The sequence below is a fragment of the Scyliorhinus torazame genome, chromosome 16 (genome assembly GCF_047496885.1).
Source record: "Scyliorhinus torazame isolate Kashiwa2021f chromosome 16, sScyTor2.1, whole genome shotgun sequence".
Classification (NCBI taxonomy): domain Eukaryota; kingdom Metazoa; phylum Chordata; class Chondrichthyes; order Carcharhiniformes; family Scyliorhinidae; genus Scyliorhinus; species Scyliorhinus torazame.
Window position 1 is genome coordinate 94,488,402 of NC_092722.1, and position 14,123 is coordinate 94,502,524.

At 47.5% G+C, this 14,123-nt stretch overlaps 1 protein-coding gene across 3 annotated transcripts in view; it reads left to right on the top strand.

The window, feature by feature from the left end:
• The window catches only part of LOC140392953 (vacuolar protein sorting-associated protein 26A), a 227,180-nt gene that overhangs the window by 117,133 nt on the left and 95,924 nt on the right, over nucleotides 1-14,123 (top strand). For all 3 annotated transcript variants that reach the window (XM_072478758.1, XM_072478760.1, XM_072478759.1), the window contains one exon: nucleotides 6,235-6,391. In XM_072478758.1, coding sequence (XP_072334859.1) covers nucleotides 6,235-6,391 — 157 coding nt within the window. The remainder of the gene's footprint in view (nucleotides 1-6,234; nucleotides 6,392-14,123) is intronic.

The following is a 14,123-nucleotide window of genomic DNA, read 5'->3' on the forward strand; positions in this document are numbered from 1 at the left end:
TTCAGAATTTTCTCCAATAGTTTCCCTACCACAGATGTGAGACTCACCGGTCTGTAATTCCTTGGGTTTTTCTCTAGCACCCTTCTTAAAAAGTGGAACAACATTAGCTTTTCTCCAGTCCTCTGGCACTTTCCCTGTGGCCAGAGAGGAGTTAAAAATGGGGATAGGGTGGAGGTGTTGACCTTTGGTGGGGTGCTCTTTCCAAGAGCCGGTGCAGACTCGATGGGCCGAATGGCCTCCTTCTGCACTGTAAATTCTATGATTCTATGAAAAAGCCCTGCAATTTCCTGCCTCACCTCCCAACGCAGTCAGTGATGGAATTCATCCGGGCTTAGGGATTTGTCTGTTTTTCAGCCCGTCAAAGCCTCCTTGCTTCCGATGTCAAACTGCTCAAAGTCCTCATAGTTCCATTTCCTGAATTCTATGTAGTCCTTCTGAGTGAAGACCGATGAGAAGTATCCATTTAACACTCTAGCAATGTCCTGTGGCTTCACACGCACATTGCCTCCTTGTTCTCTAATGGTCCCTACTCTTTCCTTGGTTAACCTCTTTCCCGTTAATGTATTTATAGTCTATTTTAGTGTTCTCTCTAATCTTATGCACAAGTCCTTTTTCATGCCCCCTTTTTGCTCTTCTAATTGCTTTCTTAAGTTTCCTCTTGCACTTCCTATATTCTTCTAGGGTCACAGTTGAATTTCCCCTTTGGACTTGCTAAAAGCCTTTCACTTCCCCCTTATCCAGTCCTGGATTCTCCTAAACGTACATAAAAAGCAAGACGGTAGCCAGGGAAAGGGTTGGCCCACTGAAGGATAGGCAAGGGGATCTACGTGTGGAGCCAGAGGAAATGGGCGAGGTACTAAATGAATACTTTGCATCAGTATTCACCAAAGAGAAGGATTTGGTAGATGTTGCGTCTGGAGAAGGGTGTGTAGATAGCCTGGGTCACATTGAGATCCAAAAAGTTGGGCGTCTTGAAAAATATTACGGTAGAAAAGTCCCCAGGGCCTGATGGGATCTGCCCAGAATACTGAAGGAGGCTAGAGAGGAAATTGCTGAGACCTTGACAGAAATCTTTGGATCCTCACTGTCTTCAGGTGTTGTCCTGCAGGACTGGAGAATAACCAATGTTGTTCCTTTGTTTAAGAAGGGTAGCAAGGATAATCCAGGGAACTACAGGCCGGTGAGCCTTTCGTCAGTGGTAGGGAAATTAGTGCAGAGAATTCTTCGAGACAGGTTCTACTCCCATTTGGAAGCAAATGGACGTATTAGTGAGAGGCAACATGGTTTTGTGAAGGGGAGGTCGTGGCTCACTAACATGATAGAGTTTTTCGAAGAGGTCACTAAGATGATTGATGCAGGTAGGGTAGTGGATGTTGTCTATATGGACTTCAGTAAGGCCTTTGACAAGGTCCCTCATGGTAGACTAGCACAAAAGGTGAAGTCACACGGGATCAGGGGTGAGCTGGCAAGGTGGATACAGAACTGGCTAGGCCATAGACGGCAGAGAGTAGCAATGGAAGGATGCTTTTCTCATTGGAGGGCTGTGACCAGTGGTGTTCCACAGGGATCAGTGCTGGGACCTTTGCTCTTTGTAGTATATATAAATGATTTGGAGGAAAATGTAACTGGTCTGATTAGTAAGTTTGCAGACGACACAAAGGTTGGTGGAATTGCGGATAGCGATGAGGACTGTCGGAGGATACAGCAGGATTTAGATTGTTTGGAGACTTGGGCGATGGCAGATGGAGTTTAATCCGGACAGGTAATGCCTTTTGGAAGGTCTGATGCAGGTAGGGAATATACAGTGAATGGTAGAACCCTCAAGAGTATTGAAAGTCAGAGAGATCTAGGTGTACAGGTCCACAGGTCACTGAAAGAGGCAACACAGGTGGAGAAGGTAGTCAAGAAGGCATAAGGCATGCTTGCCTTCATTGGCCGGGGCATTGAGTATAAGAATCGGCAAGTCATGGCAAAGCCACACTTGGAGTATAGTGTTCAATTCTGGTCGCCACACTACCAGAAGGATGTGGAGGCTTTAGAGAGGGTGCAGAAGAGATTTACCAGGATGTTGCCTGGTATGGAGAGCATTAGCTATGAGGAGCGGTTGAATAAACTCGGTTTGTTCTCACTGGAACGACGGAGGTTGAGGGGCGACCTGATAGAGGTCTACAAAATTATGAGGGGCATAGACAGAGTGGATAGTCAGAGGCTTTTCCCCTGGTTCGAGGGGTCAATTACTAGGGGGCATAGGTTTAAGGTGCGAGGGGCAAGGTTTAGAGGAGATGTACGAGGCAAGGTTTTTACACAGAGGGTAGTGGGTGCCTGGAACTCACCACCGGAGGAGGTGGTGGAAGCAGGGACGATAGTGACATTTAAGGAGCATCTTGACAAATACATGAATAGGATGGGAATAGAAGGATACGGACCCAGGAAGTGTAGAAGATTGTAGTTTAGTCGGGCAGCATGGTCGGCACGGGCTTGGAGGGCCGAAGGGCCTGTTCCTGTGCTGTACTTTTCTTTGTTCTTTGTAAACATCCAGAGTAGCCTGAACTTACTGTTCCTGCATTTCCCCATAGGGAACATGTTGGACTTGCAATCTCCCCTTTTTGTTAGAAGGTAGAGGTTTGTCATGTGCTGACGAGGGGCCTTGGTGAATTCCTGCAGGTCTTCTTGTAGACGATGCACACTGCTGCCACTACGCATTGGTGGTTGGCGGAGTGAATGTTGAAGATGGTGGATCGGGTGCCAATCAAGCGGACTCCTTTATCCTGGATGGTGTCAAACGTCAAGTATTGTTGGAATAATACTCATCCAGGCACGAGGAGAGTTTCCATCACACTTCTGACTTGTCACAAACCGCGCTGATGTTATCTGCAAGGGTGTCCCAACTTGGAACACCGGTTTATGAGAGTGTATAGTTTTATTTTTTGAATGGTGTGAGGAGTCAAGGGAAACCCCAGTGAGAATACGCAGCTCAGTTACTGTGTAATAATTATTAAAGACTTTTTTATTAAATTAAAGAAAAGACAAATACATACGAACAGGATTATACTTTGCAAAAGCAATTTAGTATATGAATTACTAAACAAACACAGTTTATGTAGAACATCCCCCTGTTCCAAAATATATCTGCGATTTCTGAACTCCTTAAGACTTCCCCTTTCCCCCACACAACATTCAAATGAAATGGATCAAAGTCAAAACCAGCTTATAGTCGCCACACAATACAGGGAGGATAATCAAATCTGGGAAACATCTTTTCCTGGTCTAGTGTAGATATTTAAATGCCTTTACAAAGGTTTTCTTCACTACCTTGGCTCTAAGACTTGGAGACTGTTAGATGTAAAAACTGGCCCCCTCAGCTGTTAGATGTAAAACTAGCCTCCAGACTGCTTGCTGCAAACTGCCCTCCCTGCTTCTGACGGTTCTGGCAGAAATACCATTGTTCCCCTTTGATTCTGCATTCTGTGTATTTGGCACTCCATCCCTCTCACATTCCTTGACTCTAGAAATTGGCATGTGTATACTTCACTGATCACCCGATCGTCTAGGCAAGCTGTTTCTACGAATAGACAATTCACACCTGATCCTATCGTCTGCTAGTCTTATTACTGGGAAAGGGGCACCTCATCCTGCCTTTTAAATATGGGGTTACTGCTGTTGCTAGGCAGATTTCTACCTGTTGCTGGGCAGATTGCATTCTATTATGTCTTGTTAAATTTGTTTCACTGCTGTTACTTGGCAAATTAATGACACTTGTACCTTAACAATGATGGACAGGCTTTGGGGAGTCAGGAGGTAAGTTACCCACTGCAGAATTCCCAGCTTCTGTCTTGCTTCTGTTATCACAATATTAATTGTAACCCCCTGGATGTTGATAATGGGGGATTCAGCGATGGTAGTGCCATTGAATGCCGAGGGGAAATTGTACGATTTTTCTCCTGTTGCAGATTGATTCAGTGAATGGTTGCACCACAGTAGGAACCTTTCTGCCCAACATGTCCACGCTGGCTGCCTGCACAAGCAACACAGCTAGTTCCACTCCCTTTACCCATAGAAATTTTTATCCTCGGATAATTACCCAATTTTTCTCTAGAAAGCCATGATTAAATCTGCCTCCTTTTCAGGATGTGCATTTGATCGTAATCACTCGCTGCATAAAAAGATTTTTCTCGTATTATCTCAGGTTCTTTTGCTAATTCCATAAATTGGTGACCTCTGGTCCTTCCACCAATAGGGACAATTTCCCTCTGTCGAAGGCTGTTGGAGGTCAATCATCTCAGTCCCAGCACATCACTGCCGGGTAGTGTCCTGGACCCAACCATCCCTTCCATCATAAGGTCAGAAATAGGGATGTTCGTTGTAGAGTGTTCAGAACCAACCACAGTAGATTTTACAGTGCAGAAGGAGGCCATTTGGCCCATCGAGTCTGCACCGGCTCTTGGAAAGAGCACCCTACCCAAGGTCCACACCTCCACCCTATCTCCATAACCCAGTAACCCCACCCAACACCAAGGGCAATTTTGGACACTAAGGGCAATTTATCATGGCCAATCCACCTAACCTGCACATCTTTGGACTGTGGGAGGAAACCGGAGCACCCGGAGGAAACCCACGCACACACGGGGAGGATGTGCAGACTCCGCACAGACAGTGACCCAAGCCGGAATCGAACCTGGGACCCTGGAGCTGTGAAGCAATTATGCTATCCACAATGCTACCGTGCTGCCCCAATGGGGTGGGGGTGGGAGTGGTGGTGGAGCAGAGGGAGTGAAGAGGAGAGTGATCGGGAGCAAGGGAAGCGAGGGGCAAGGGTGAAGGGAGCAGAGCAGAAAGGGATATAAATGTTGGACTGTCACATTTAATAGGGATCTATAGTCTGAAGTTGCTGCATTTCATTAAGACATTGGAATATGTAATGGGACAGCAGAGCTAAACTATTGCTAATCAGGGTGAACGTTTAGGGAATGAGTTAGGACACCAGCTTCATCTGAGCTCTGCTGGATAAACTGGCTCTTAACGTGGCTTCAGCTACACTGCCCAATGATGAGAATTATTCCAGGTTAATCTCACTTCCCCCAAACCTCCTCACCAGGCACTGGCTCGTGCCAGGATACAATTTCTGGACACAGTCATCCAGAACGTCAAGAAGTAAGAAAGCAGGTTTTCCAACTGGGAAGGCTGTTAAAAGTGGAGATTGGTTCCGCTCTCATTTGCTACCTGTATTTACACCCTTTGGTGGGAATCGCTGGATAACAGTTAGAACTGGCTTTTTAAATGGTCCTCTTTACTACCCCGTTACCCCAGAGGTGCCGAGGTTAATGGTATATCTGAGTGAGTCAGCAGAAACCGGGGTAGAACTTTTCAGATGAATTGGAAATTTGGAGCAGCTGGGCAGAAAGGTTGGGAACGAAGCAGACTTGGGGAGGGGAGGTCGGGCCTGCAGAGTGTGCAAGAAGTTTACTTTTTAAATTACTCTGGGAGACGAGATGGAGGGATGTGGGGAAAACTAATACAGGTTTAGAGGTAGGAGATCCGTTGGAGGAGCAACAACCGAGAAAGAGGGCAAATGTGAACAGGTACAAAAAATTTCAGAGTAACTTGTCTGACTTGCATTGAGTTGATGAGCTGATCTGTTTTCTTTCCTCCTGTTACCTGGTGACGCTGAACTCACTGGTCATTGTGAAGGGTCACCATTTTACAATGAGAGGGCCACGGAGGTCGAATAAGGGTGGGATCAGGGAAACGGCAACTGTTCCCTGGACAATGGGCACTCACCTGGAAATGGTGATGACCGACTGGTCATCTCAAGGTTGGGAAATGTTCACTTGCTTATAAAATGTGTCTCCAATATACTGCTAAATCTCATTAATGTAATAACAGAGCAACCAGGAGTCAGCAATTACTTTGGTGTGATACCAAAATCCAAGACATTGATATCTCCTTATCTGGGTTGTCAGGATGTCCATCATCAACATTAAATTCCAGTTTGTTTGATTAAGTTTCCAAGTTCCTGCGACCCAGGAGCTTTTTCCCACTAAATTAGGAAAAGTAAATTTCAATTGACTGGGAGCCAGCTTTAATGCCATATGGTTATTGTTGATGGTGAGCTTGACATTCCACCGACTGACACACTTAATGCTCCCTGAGCCTTGGGGAAAGGGAGGGGGTTGACCAGATAAGTGTAAAATGCAAACCTGCCTTTCACTTTCCTTTATTTATTCTATGTTCCAGAACTGTTTAGTGATAAGAGTAACACACATGAGTTTGTGAACCTGGTGAAGGAGCTGGCCTTGCCTGGAGAACTGACACAGAGTCGAACCTATGAGTTTGAATTCATGCAGGTGGAAAAACCATATGAGTCGTATATAGGGGCCAATGTCAGACTGAGGTAATTATTTTCAGCAGAGCTTAACTGTTTTTGATTTGATTCTTTGCAGCCACCCATCCACTCCAGACAATTCCATTGCCCAATCTGTGATGAACTCCCTACACTGTGCGTTTCGCAGGATGAGACTAACTGATCTCTTGAGGAGGCACCAGTACTGAACCCCATCCTCCCCTTGCCTAGTTTCAGCTCAGAGCTGGATGATGATCAATAGGAAAACTGACAAATGTTTTCCCCTTTAGCTTCTGACCTGTCTTTTTCCAACCTCTCTTGCTCATTGATTTCCATTGTACCAATGCCTGGGTTGAGATCTTGCAACACCAGGTTAAAGTCCAACAGGTTTGTTTGGAATCACTAGCTTTCGGAGTGCAGCTCCTTCATCAGGTGAGTGAAGAGGTGGGTTCCACAATTACATTTGTCGACAAACTCAATGATGCAATATGATACTTTGAATGCGAGTCTTTGCAGGTAATTAAGTCTTTACAGGTCCAGATGGAGTGTATGGAGAGAAGGATAATCACAGGTTAAAGAGGTGTGAATTGTCTCAAGCCAGCACAGTTGGTAGGATTTCACAAGTCTAGGCCAGATGGTGGGGGGTGAATGTAATGAGACATGAATCCAATGTCCCGGTTGAGGCCGTACTCATTTTCTCCTCAACGATTCTGCGTTGTTGCGCGTCCTGAAGGCCGCCTTGGAGAACGCTTACTCGAAGATCAGGGGCTGAATGCCCTTGACTGCTGAAGTGTTCCCCGACTGGAAGGGAACATTCCTCCTGGTGATTGTCGCGGGATGTCCGTTCATCCGTTGTAGCAGCTTCTGCATGGTCTCGCCAATGTACCACGCCTCGGGACATCCTTTCCTGCAGCGTATGAGGTAGACAACGTTGGCCAAGTCGCACGAGTATGTACAGTGTACCTGGTGGGTGGTGTTCTTGCGTGTAATGGTGGTACCCATGTCGATGATCTGGCACGTCTTGCAGATGTTGCCACGGGTTGTGTGGTGTCTTGGTCACTGTTCTCCTGAAGGCTGGGTCGTTTGCTGCAAACAATGGTCTGTTTGAGGTTGCGGAACCCACCTCTTCATTCACCTGATGAGCTGCGCTCCGAAAGCTAGTGATAGAACAGTACAGCACAGAACAGGCCCTTCGGCCCTCGATGTTGTGCCCAACATTGTCCGAAACCAAGATCAAGCTATCCCACTCCCTGTCATTCTGGTGTGCTCCATGTGCCTATCCAATAACCGCTTGAAAGTTCCTAAAGTGTCCGGCTCCACGATCACAGCAGGTAGTCCATTCTACACCCTAACCACTCTCTGAGTAAAGAACCTACCTCGGACATCCCTCCTATATCTCCCACCCTGAATCTTATAGTTATGCCCCCTTGTAACAGCTACATCCACCCGAGGAAATAGTCTCTGAACGTCCACTCTATCTATCCCCCTCATTATCTTATAAACCTCTATTAAGTCACCTCTCATCCTCCTCCGCTCCAAAGAGAAAAGCCCTAGCTCCCTCAGCCTTTCCTCATAAGACCTATCCTGCAAACCAGGCAGCATCCTGGTAAATCTCCTTTGCACCCTTTCCAATGCTTCCACATCCTTCCTATAATGAGTTGACCAGAACTGCACACAATACTCCAAATGTGGTCTCACCAGGGTCATGTATAGTTGCAGCATAACCCCACCGCTCTTACACTCAAGCCCTCTGTTAATAAACGCTAACCCACTATAAGCCTTCTTCACGGCTCTATCCACTTGAGTGGCAACCTTCAGAGATCTGTGGACATGAACCCCAAGATCTCTCTGTTCCTCCACATTCCTCAGAACCCTGCCGTTGACCCTGTAATCCGCATTCAAATTTTTTCTACCAAAATGAATCACCTCTCACTTATCACTTATCACTCCATCTGCCATTTTTCGGCCCAGCTCTGCATCCTATCAATGTCACTTTGGAGCCTACAACAACCCTCCACCTCATCCACTACTCCACCAATCATCAGCCAATTTACTGACCCACCCTTCAGCTCCCTCCTCCAAGTCATTGATAAAAATCACAAATAGCAGAGGACCCAGCACTGATCCCTGTGGTACACCGCTGGTAACTGGTCTCCAGTCTGAAAAATTTCCATCCACCACCACCCTCTGTCTTCTATGTGATAGCCAGTTACTTATCCGATTAGCCAAATTTTCCCCTATCCCACACCTCCTTACTTTCTTCATGAGCCGACCAGGGGGAACCTTATCAAACGCCTTACTAAAATCCATGTATATGATATCAACTGCTCTACCTTCATCTACACGCTTAGTTAATTCAACGCCTCTCCTATTTCTTCTGACTCCATGCACAAGTTCTCACTACTGTCCTTCACCGGCCCTACCCTCACCCTGGTCATTCTTTTATTTCTCACATAAGAGTAAAAAGCCTTGGGGTTTTCCTTGATCCGACCCGTCAAGGATTTCTCATGCCCCCTCCTAGCTCTCCTAAGCCCTTTTTTCAGCTCATTCCTTGCTACCTTGTAACCCTCAAGCGACCCTACTGAACCTTGTTTTCTCATCCTTACATACTCTTCCTTTTTCCTCTTTCATAGAATTTACAGTGCTGAAGGAGGCCATTCGGCCCATCGAGTCTGCACCAGCTCTTGGAAAGAGCACCCTACCCAAGGTCAACACCGCCACCCTATCCCCATAACCCAGTAACCCCACCCAACACTAAGGGCAATTTTGGACACCAAGGGCAATTTATCATGGCCAATCCACCTAACCTGCACATCTTTGGACTGTGGGAGGAAACCGGAGCACCCGGAGGAAACCCACGCACACACAGGGAGGATGTGCAGACTCCGCACAGACAGTGACCCAAGCCGGAATCGAACCTGGGACCCTGGAGCTGTGAAGCAATTGTGCTATCCACAAGGCTACCGTGCTGCCCCGGAATGTCTTGACAAGACATTCAACCTCTTTTGTGAATCATGGTTCCCTCATATGGCAATTTTCTCCCTGCCTGACAGGGACGTGCCTATCAAGGACATGGAGTATTTGTTCCTTGAACAAGCTCCACTTTTAATTTGTGCCTTTCCCTGACAGTTTCTGTTCCCATCTTATGCTCCCTAATTCTTGCCTAATCGCATCATAATTACCCCTCCCCCAATTATAAACCTTGCCCTGCCATATGGCCCTATCCCTCTCCATTGCAATAGTGAAAGACACCGAATTGTGGTCACTATCTCCAAAGTGCTCTCCCACAAACAAATCTAACACTGGGCCCGGTTCATTACCCAGTAGCAAATCCAATGTGGCCCCTCCTCTTGTCGGCCTATCCACATATTGTGTCAGGAAACCCTCCTGCACACACTGTACAAAAACTGCCCCATCCAAACTGTTCGACCGAGAGATGCCAATCAATATTTGGAAAGTTAAAGTCATCCATGACAACTACCCTGAGACCTCCACACCTATCCATAATCTGTTTTGCAATTTTGCAAACCTGTTGGACTTTAACCTGGTGTTGTACGACTTCTTACTGTGCCCACCCCAGTCAAACGCCGACATCTCCTCATCATGGGTTGAGATCAGCTAACATCACAGAGCCGGTCTGGAACCTTGCGAGACTCATTGCTGGAGTAGACTGTTTTCCCTGTCCCTGGAGCAGATGTAACTTGGGGCTGGGGAAATACATGTGAATGTTGCACAATTGATTTTGATAGACTGGGATTTAAATCAGCTTTAAAAATTGCTTGATATTCATGTTTGGTGTAGAAGTGTGAATTGCAATGTTCAAATGGCTGTTTATTAGCTGTGGGCAAATGTTCTTGTCCTCATTTGAGGTGATGAGCATTAGAACATATCACCTATCTTTAGCATCAGACTAAGTACCAAAAACTGTCCTCTACTGCCTTCTGTAACAACAACATAATAATAATAATCTTTTTTATTGTCACAAGTATGAAGTTACTGTGAAAAGCCCCATCCTGGGCAGGATTCTCCCTCAGCCAATACTGAAGTCGGGAAAGGCGATTGGGCGGAGAATTATTTTGATGCTGAAATCGTGGCAGACTCCAGGCTCATACCAAATCGCAGTTCTCCGGTGCCTCGAAAGCAGGCGCAATGCGTTCCACTCCGCACATGCAGTAAACGCCATTTGCATATAATGAAAGCTGGCCTGACCCAGTATTCTCCACGGCCTCTGCGATTCTCCACTTCCACAGGCTGAATTCCTGGCAGCGAGATTCACTTACATAAGAACATAAGAACTAGGAGCAGGAGTAGGCCATCTTGACCCTCGAGCCTGCTCCACCATTCAATGAGATCATGGCTGATTTTTTGTGGACTCAGCTCCACTTTCCGGCCCGAACACCATAACCCTTAATCCCTTTATTCTTCAAAAAAACTATCTATCTTTATCTTAAAAACTTTTAATGAAGGAGCCTCTACTGCTTCACTGGGCAAGGAATTCCATAGATTCACAACCCTTTGGATGAAGAAGTTCCTTCTAAACTCAGTCCTAAATCTACTTCCCCTTATTTTGAGGCTATGCCTCCTAGTTCTGCTTTCATCCGCCAGTGGAAACGACCTGCCCGCATCTATCCTATCTATTCCCTTCATAATTTTATATGATTCTATAAGATCCCCCCTCATACTTTTAAAACAAGTACAGTCCCAGTCTACTCAACCTCTCCTCGTATTCCAACCACTTCAGCTCTGGGATTAACCTAGTGAATCTCCTCTGCACACCCTCCAGTGCCAGTACGTTCTTTCTCAAGTAAGGAGACCAAAACTGAACATAATACTCCAGGTGTGGCCTCACTAACACCGTACATAATTGCAGCATAACCCCCCTCGTCTAGAACTCCATTCCTCTTGCAATGAAGGACAAAATTTCCATTTGCCTTCTTAATCACCTGTTGCACCTGTAAACCAACTTTTTGCGACTCATGCACTAGCACAACCAGGTCTCTCTGCACAGCAGCATGTTTTAATATTTTATCATTTAAATAATAATCCCTTTTGCTGTTATTCCTACCAAAATGGATAACCTCACATTTGTCAACATTGTATTCCATCTGCCAGACTGATCCCTGAGGGACACCACTAGCTACTGATTGCCAACCAGAGAAACACCCATTTACCCCCACTCTTTGCTTTCTATTAATTAACCAATCCTCTATCCATGCTACTACTTTCCCCTCAATGCCATGCATCTTTATCTTATGCAGCAACCTTTTGTGTGGCACCTCGTCAAAGGCTTTCTGGAAATCCAGATATACCGCATCCATTGGCTCCCCAATATCTACCGCAGTGGTAATGTCCTCAAAAAATTCCACTAAATTAGCTAGACCGTTGCGGTCATGGCTGATGCCACAGACCGACACGGAGACCCACTACAAGACGTCCATGCCGTGAACAGGGACATGATTGGGTGGTTCATGGTGTATATTCGTGGTTGTTGCTCGTGGTGTATATAAATGATTTGGAAGAAAATGTAGCTGGTCTGATTAGTAAGTTCGCAGACGACATAAAAATTGGTGGAGTTGGGGATAATGAAGAGGATTGTCAGAGGATACAGCAAGATATAAACTGGTTGGAGTCTTGGGTGAAGAAATGGCAGATGGAGTTTAAGTGGACAACTGCGAGGTAATACACTTTCGAAGGTCCAATGCATGTAGGAATTACACAATAAATGGTAGAACTCTTGCGCGTATTGACAGAGATCTGGGCGTGAATGTCCACTGATCACTGAAAGTGGCAACACATGTGGATAAGGTGGCCAAGAAGGCATGCGGCATGCTGACCTTCTTCGGTCGGGGCATTGAATATAAAAATTGGCAAGTTAAGTTGCAGCTGTACAGGACCATAGCTAAGCCTCATTTGGAATATTGTGTACAATTCTGGTCGCCACACTACCAGAAGGATGTGGATGCTTTGGAGAGGGTACAGAAGCGGTTTACTAGGATGCTGCCTGGTATGGAGGGCATTAGCTATGAGGAGAGTTTAGTTAAACTCCGTCTGTTCCCATTGGAACGACGGAGGTTGAGAGGCGACCTGATAGAGGTCTACGAGTGGCATGGACAGAGTTGATAGTCAGACGCTCTTTCCTAGGGTAGGAGAGTCAAGTACTAGGGAACATAGGTTTAAACTGCGTGGGAAAAAGTTTACAACAAATGTGCGAGACAATTTTTTACGCAGTGTGGGGTAAATATATGGAATGCGCTGCCTGCGGAGGTGGTGGTAGCAGGTACGATAGCGGCATTTAAGGGTCATCTAGACAAATATATGAATAGGGTGGGAATGGAAGGATACGGATTCCGTAAGTGCACACGGTTTTAGTTTAGGCAGGTACTATGGTCGATGCAGGTGTGGAAGGCTGAAGGGCCTGCTCCGGTGCTGTATTGTTCTTTGTTGGTGCTTTGGCATTCTGAAATGCGCGGACCACTCTGGAGGGAACCTTCAGTATAATACTGAGAGTCGCCCGCATCATGGTGGCCTGCTGCATCCTCCACAGCATTGCGCAGCAGAGGGACGACATGCTGGAGGAAAAAGATGAATTCCAGGCTTCGTCTGACCAGGAGGATGCTGGTGGAGGGGGAGGCAGGACATGGGTCTGGGCAGGCATGGGAGGCTGCACAATATGTGCGCGAGGGTGAACGCGCACGGAATGCTCTGATCGCCTCCAGGTTCACCGACCAGGGGATGAATTGGCCAGGGACACAGACACCACTTCACGATCCCGGCCAAACCCCCCACCCCAACCTGCAACCCCCTCTGTGATTCCTATGTTGGCATTGTCAGCAGGTCTGGTCCATGGGAAGGAGGATGATGACAGCCCGCTCTGCGACCTGTGCCCTCTCGTTACTGTATTCTGGGGCAACATGGACCTTGATCGGTCGGCTGCTGCTCGGGTGTCCCAGATGGCATGGTGCCGCCGTTTTGCCCGCCGCCCACCAGTTGCACCAGGGAGGGGGCCTGGCAGACCTCCACCCGTGCGACTGCCCTTTCTTCAGGCCCGCTGACCATGTCCAGGGTCCTCTGCTCTGCTGCGGTGAGAGGCGCAGGTCCGGAGGTATCTCCCCAGTCTTCCATCCCCGTCGTTCATGGCCGGCCTTCTCCTTGGTGGGGTGGGCCGGAAAACGCACAATATTAGACAGTCCATGCATGCAACCCAGTGGGTGGATAGCTAGTGGCTTTAGTGGCCAGGGTACCCAGCCATGGCGGCTGGATGGGTGCCAGCATGTGGTGCAGAGTAGGGTACGGCCACCCTCCGGGTAAGAGGGAGGTGATTAAGGGTGTGTATGGGACAAGGGTTGGTGCCAGAGGCACACTGCTGCCTACTCTCCCTGCCATGAGGAGATGTGCAGTTTTGTCCTGCACTGCGGGCCGGTCTGGGCGATGTTGCCCATGGCACTGTCCACCTCTGCCACCTGCGTCCAGGCCCAGTAAATGGCGCTGACCACCTCTGCCATCTCCTTCCCGGCCCTGGGTAGAGGGTCACCCACCTCTCCTCCACGGTGTCCAGCACGGTCTTGAGTTTGCAGTCTGTGAAATGGGGCGCCGCTCTCCTCGCTGCCATCTTGTTGGCTGGGATGATGTGTGTGTGTGTGTGTGGGGGGGGGGGGGGGGGGGGGAGTGCAGTATGTATATTCAGCTACAGCTTGACAGCCTCCCTCCTGAGTGTCAATCGCAAGTCAAATCCGGCATCATTTGTCATTGGAATCGATTGTGTTCCAAGCGGTGCCAGTGCAAG